The sequence below is a fragment of the Cucurbita moschata genome, unplaced genomic scaffold (assembly GCF_002738365.1).
Source record: "Cucurbita moschata cultivar Rifu unplaced genomic scaffold, Cmos_1.0 Cmo_Scf00038, whole genome shotgun sequence".
Taxonomy (NCBI): domain Eukaryota; kingdom Viridiplantae; phylum Streptophyta; class Magnoliopsida; order Cucurbitales; family Cucurbitaceae; genus Cucurbita; species Cucurbita moschata.
In genome coordinates, this window is record NW_019268554.1 from 929375 (window position 1) to 936076 (window position 6702).

Sequence of the window (6702 nt, forward strand, 5' to 3'; positions counted from 1 at the left end):
ATATATATATATATATATATATATATATATATATATATATATATATATATATTTATTGTTTCTTGTTGGTATATTACCGAAGGTCTTTGTGTTTTGTTATCTGGTTTGCAGTATGCTGCTGGGGAGATATCGGCGTCTATTATGCTTTGGGACCTTGACAAGGAGCTGCTTGTTAAGCCTATTCCTTCATCATCAGATTGCAGCATCTCAGCATTGGTGAGTTTCACTGTTCACACTACTTTTGGATATAGCAGCTTACTCCTATTTTGAGTCATCTTGAACTGCTTATAAACATGGCTTATTATCATACTTCTTATGCATTGCTTTGTGAATAACTGGGAATTGGTTTGAGAGTTGATAGTCGAATGGTTAGTCTTTGTTTGGTGATCTTTTTTCTTCTCCTCTCTTTGCCTTAATATTTATACTTGCTAAGCTTGTTATATTTTGCTTTAGCCTTCGACATTGTTAGTTCTGTTTTAAATGCTTAGTTTTATGAAGCTTGTTATATATGCACATATATTTAAAGAACTCTTATTTTCATGCTTTTGCAGTGTGCTTCTCAAGTTCATGGGGGTCAGTTTGCAGCTGGTTTCTTAGATGGTTCTGTTAAGCTTTATGATGCTCGCACTCCTGAAATGTAAGCATATTTTCTCTTCTCGATGCATTTGTATGAATAAAGTCATCAATTGGTTAAGTTTTTCATGACTTGCTCGCACCCCTGAAATGTAAGCTTTTCTTAATGTTTGTCATGAAACTAATCAGTGTTGTGTTTAAGGGGTCAAATAAGGAACTCAGAGGACTTATAGTTTTCTACCATTCACTGGGAGACGAGAATTGATAATATAAGAAAGACGTAGATGTATAAAATGAATTAAATGGTTCATTGTTCAATATGTTGTAGTCCTAATTTTTCTTATCATTTTTGTTTATGTTAAATTAAATATTCCTGAAAACGTCGTAATAAGAAAATTGTCGCAATAAGACTTGTAAATATTGTGAAATTGTTACATCGAACCCAATGTTTGTGTAATATTTTGCCAATCCGAACATAACTTAGTGGATATCACTTACTATCCCTTTTATATTAATGCGTAGGCCTGTCTGCACAATGCGCCCACATATTCAAAAAGTAGAGAAGGTCGTCGGGATTGGCTTTCAGCCTGGACTCGATTCGTCAAAGGTGAACAAATTTCTTGTCTGTTGCTTCAGTATCATTTGAAGTGTAAATTTTAATGCTTCTTTCAATGTGCCTTCCAGATTGTCAGTGCCTCTCAGGCCGGTGATATTCAGTTTCTGGATATCAGAAATCAGAGGGACAAATATCTAACCATCGATGCTCACCGAGGTTCACTTACAGCATTAGCCGTTCATAGACATGCTCCTATCTTAGCTAGTGGCTCGGCGAAACAGCTGATTAAGGTTTTCAGTCTAGATGGCGATCAACTAGGCACCATTAAATACCATCCTACCTTCATGCCCCAGAAGATTGGTTCTGTAAGCTGTCTTACCTTTCACCCGTACGAGGAGCTGCTCGCTGCTGGAGCATCAGATGCTTGTGTATCTATTTATGCAGATGACACCTCCCAAAGATGATGAGATCGATTTCCGAGTGTCAGGTTGGACACTGAAGTGGTATGTGCGCATCGATTTTATTATGGGTTGTTTATGCAGTTCCATATTGTCCTTGTCATTGTCGAGTGCGATTCGACGATATGTTGAGCTGCCCCATTCTTTGCTTTTAGCGCGTGGAAACCTCCGTCATCGACAGTGTAAGCTATAAATTTATTGGCTTCTGATGTACAGGTTCACAGCTGATGAGGAAGAAAAATCCATCATATTTATTGGGGCTTTGGCAAATAAATCTGTTGTGTAGTTTAGGTGGGTGTAAATATTTCCATTGTTCATCCTCTCTTCTGGTGTGTTTGTCGTTCAATTTGTAAAAGGCTGTCGACTCTTTTTATCGTTTTCGTTGTCGTAGCATTGCATATGGACGTCGCGATTATCTCCTGAAATTCTGGAGTTCGTTGCGACCATATTCGATCGGTGTTGAATTATTGGTTTCACTTTGCCCCTTCATTAACCATTATGTAACTTGTAATTATGTTGCATAGTTTGATCCTCTTGTTGATTTTGTGAATATATAATGCTTTTTCCCTTTTGAGTTTCTACTACAGATTAGATTCATTAGCCATTGCAAAGCTTAGTGATCAACGAGGTACTTGTACTCGTGAACGAGCTTAGGGTCTTATTTCAACGATCTCGAAAAATCTTTTGCGCGTAGGATTCCAGTCAGTTAAGTCTCGTTTTATAACGTTTTGGTTTTGGTTTATGGTTCTTGTTTCTTATTTATTTTCATCAGTGATCCTTTAGTTATTATTATTTTTATTTAACTCTGATTTTCCCTCAAGTTTGGTACATTTTAAACTTTTTTTTTAATCAAGTAAATAATTTATTTAAATATTTCCCGTTTGCCTTTTATTTTCTTTTTTTTATTCTCTCTTTTTAGATTGATTTCTGCAGACTTGGAAAACAATGAATTTTTAAGGGAAAAAAATAAAATAAAATTAGAGTTCATTATAGAATTAATGAAATGCGAATATGTTTGATTGTCTAACCATTTCTCGTTACCAAGTTGACGTAAAAATATACATACCAACCACGTATTGTGTCATAAATTAATGACTTGTGAGAGCTTTGAGCTTACAACTCATTGCTTTATTCTTCTCGATTACTCTGACGAGCTTTCAATCTTGATTAAGGCTCGTGTCTTGTAAGTTACGTCAAATGCTTGTCTATTATTTCTATAATCGCTTACCTTCATACCAATATGAACACAATTTTTACAAATAAACCATGAGAGATTCGAATAGGGTGCTTTTTTATATTTCATTATAGTAACCTCCTCCAATAATATTATCCCAATCCTGCACTTGTTTCTTGAAGTAAACAATCTAAAAAGCATTTCAAACGCTTTTATATTTTCATCAAAATTCTTTTCAAAGAAGTTTTCCTCTTCTTTGAAAGTCAAGTTAAACTCATCCTAAATTAGTACAAAACACACTCGAAAGAAATCCTCTAACTCGAGAAAATTATTTTAAACTCATAGAACTCATCTCAAACTCACCTAGCCCCACGTCGGTTGAAGAAGGGAATGAAACATTCCTTATAAGGGTGTGGAAACCTCTCCTTAATAGACGCATTTTAAAATCTTAAAAGGAAACTTGGAAGGAAGAGTCCAAAGAAACAATATCGGCTGGCAGGGGCTTTACATAGTTAAAAGCAAGAACAGACGTTGAGTGGGGATAAAGTAAAAGAAAATGAAGTATCTGACCTGAAAAAGAAGCAGAAGCAGAAGCCTAAGCCATTAAGGTGCAGAGGTCAAGATGGCGAAGAGGGGCACATGAAGAACCAACTCAAAAGGGCATCTTATTTTGTGATTTACATGAGCATTTTGGGTTGAGTCAGTACAGCACGTGCCCTGCTTCTCCATCTTGCTCTTCACACACCTTCTCAGATTCATAGCAGAAGTGAAGTGGGTGTGTTTAGTTCTGCTGCTACAAATTAATTAAAGGCCTTACTTGGGAGTGGGACCTCAAACCTTAGCTACCTGCCCTTTCCACAACTTGGAACTTACAGGACCACTCCCTTATCTTCTCCTCTTTCTGTAGCCTCCAAATTTAGTCTCGGAATTTTTTACGAGTCTTTAAGTGTAACAACCCAAGTCTACCGTTAGCCGATATTGTCCTCTTTGGGCTTTTCCTTCCGAGCTTCCCCTCAATATTTTTAAAACGTGTCTACTAGTGAGAGATTTCCACACCCTTATAAAAAAATGCTTCATTTCCCTCTCCAACCGATATAGGATCTCACATAAAGGTAGTCCTCACTCTTAATTTTTGGAGTAAATTTTTATTTAAGTTATAATTTAAATGAATATGTATATATATGTATGTATATACACAAAAAAATATACGTCAATTATTGTATGTTATCAAACGAGTTGTGTAGAGTTTTTTTAGTACAACAAATATGAGATACGAAAGATTTGAACCTCTCATCTCAAACGAAACGTAGATTATTGGTGAGTTATATTATAATAACCCAGCCCACCACTAGCAGATATTGTTCTCTTTGAATTTTCTCTTTCGGGCTTCTCGTTAAGGTTTTTAAAATGCATTTAAAAACCTTGAGGGGAAACTCGAAAAGGATAGCCCAAAGAGGATAATATCTACTAACAGTGGACCGCCACTTAGGCGGTTACATATACTCACGTTAACAACTATGCTCCGATCATGAGAGCTGAACAAGTTTCTCTTTATGCTAAATAATATAATTCAAGCTATGAATAATTTAATCGATTAGAAGTTTAAATTCTCGAACCTATATGTTATGAAAAAGATAGCGTTATATATTATCATGATATTATGGGATTAATAGAAACATTATCAAGTGGGCAGGATTAAATTGGATAGCAAAGTGTACAAAACAGCTTAAATTGACAAATCATGTTGTGTTCTTTTCAAATCTTAGGTGGATTTTCTAACATTTGCCTATGTTTTTTGAGCTGTTTCTGACCACAGAACATGCAATTGTTTATGTCTTTATCTTATGAAATGTTGCTGTCTCAAATCTCCCAATCTTCATTATTGTTTTTTTTCTATAAATAATATCATACCATAATGGAATAAAAAAGTCAAATCTAAGCTTATTCTCGATCACTATAAATGTCTCAATTACAAATTTTCAAGTAATATATTTTGCACGGTTAGAAATCACAACTCTCCACAATGGTATGATATTGTCTACTTTGAGTATACGCTCTCATGGTTTTGCTTTGGGCTTCCCCCAAAAGGCCTCCGACCAATGGAGATAATATTCCTCACTTATAAACTCATGATCTTTCACTCCCAATAATTCTCAAAAATCCTCTCATCGAACAAAGTACACTATAAGCCTCCCTTGAGGCTTATGGAGCTCTCGAATAGCCTCCCCTTAATCGAGGCTCGACTCTTTTCTCTAGAGCCCTCGAACAAAGTAATACCCTTTGTTTAACACTTTAGTCACTTTTGACTACACCTTCGAGTCTCACACTTCTTTGTTCGATATTTGAGGATTCTATTGACATAACTAAATTTAGGGTATGGCTCTGATACCATGTTAGGTTGAATGACACTATGACCTATATGGGTCACGACCTCATATATTTATAAATGTGTATAATGTGGCCGTGACCCATATAGATCATAGTGCCATTCAACCTAACATATATATATATATATATATATACATTAACAAGAAATACATATTATTATTATTTTTTATGACTGAATCATAAATCTCAAATTTAAGCATGTTTGTTTAGAGCAATCTTATATTAGGTAACGTTCAAAATTTTTTCTTAAGAACCATGTGAGTAAAGATGAAACATACTGAAATGACTCGTGTTAATCTGTGGAGATGATATTCACTCTCAGAAGTACTTCTAGACGAGTAGATAATGTAATTATATTGTAGGAGAATGTTGGTCCATCAGATACCAAACTAGATTCCAAATCTAGGGTTGACTCCTAAAACATGGGGTATTACACCTATAAAGTTGCATTGCAATGCGACCACGTAAAATTTTAGACCCATATAAGATGCTTTCTTAAACTCAGTTCTGTTAGATTGAATGACACGATGACCTAATGGGTCACGACCTCATGTATTTATAGATGTGTATAATGAAGATTACATTCCAAATCTATGATTGGATAACAAACCATGAAATCATAGACTTGGTAACAAACCCTTCAAATCATAGATTTGGTAACAAACTAGTAAATCCTAGATTATCTTAGTATATACAGGTAGGATCTATTTTACGTTTAACAGGTTCATGGAGTCAATCTAATTTAAGTGTTCTAAAATCAGTCCCAAAGGATGTTAAATATTATTAATTGTTCATAACAATAGTTAACCTTTCATGATCTTGCTTACATTAGAAACGGTTTTGAGACCGTTTAAAATGATCAAAACGAGCCAATCGAGCTAACCGAAGCTATACCGAGCCTATGCAAACCACATGTGGCCATGTTCTTGTATTTGGGTGTTTTCCTAGAAGGGCCTTTTATTCCTCTTAGCCCATGATGAATTCAATCAATCTTCATCATTGGGCTCATTGCACTCGAATGCCAAGACCCAAAAAGAAGGGTCATTACAAAAGAAAAACGTATCATACATTTAAATGAAAATGACATGTGATAATAAAATAAATCACGAAGTTACTATATCATAAAGATTAAATCGAAAATTTTAAAACTATACATACGAAGCTGATATTCTTACAACTATAGAACTATCCCGACCCTCGATAATTTAATTAACCTAAATTGTATGAGTGATTTGCAAATAAGCCCCTATACTCGTAGGAAATTTACTTTCTTTCTAACTATAATATCATGCTTGATATCAAGATTGGCATGAATAATTATTGAAAAGTTAATTAATCATCAACCATTTTTCAATCATTTCTTTTTGCAGTCTTTGATTCAAACTTTGTTTCATGCTCCAATTGAAGTTTTCTTCTAATGATTATCTTTGTTTTTTTGTTTGTGACTCAAAGTCAATACAATGGACGGTCGTGATGAACTGAGAACATGAACATACAATGGGGTCGGAGTACCCGATAACTTACGGCACAAAAAAAAAAAAAAAAAAAAAAAA

At 34.7% G+C, this 6702-nt stretch overlaps 1 protein-coding gene across 5 annotated transcripts in view; it reads left to right on the top strand.

Annotated features, from left to right (window-relative positions):
- LOC111432425 (regulatory-associated protein of TOR 1-like) overlaps positions 1-2157 on the top strand; it is a 19850-nt gene extending 17693 nt beyond the window's left edge. For 3 of the 5 annotated variants that reach the window (XM_023069301.1, XM_023069298.1, XM_023069302.1), the window contains 4 exons: positions 112-216; positions 552-637; positions 1096-1180; positions 1258-2157. In XM_023069301.1, coding sequence (XP_022925069.1) covers positions 112-216; positions 552-637; positions 1096-1180; positions 1258-1593 — 612 coding nt within the window. In that variant the 3' untranslated portion in view covers positions 1594-2157. The remainder of the gene's footprint in view (positions 1-111; positions 217-551; positions 638-1095; positions 1181-1257) is intronic. The other 2 variants (XM_023069299.1, XM_023069300.1) reach the window with 2 other exon arrangements.
- Positions 2158-6702: the final 4545 nt, after the last annotated feature.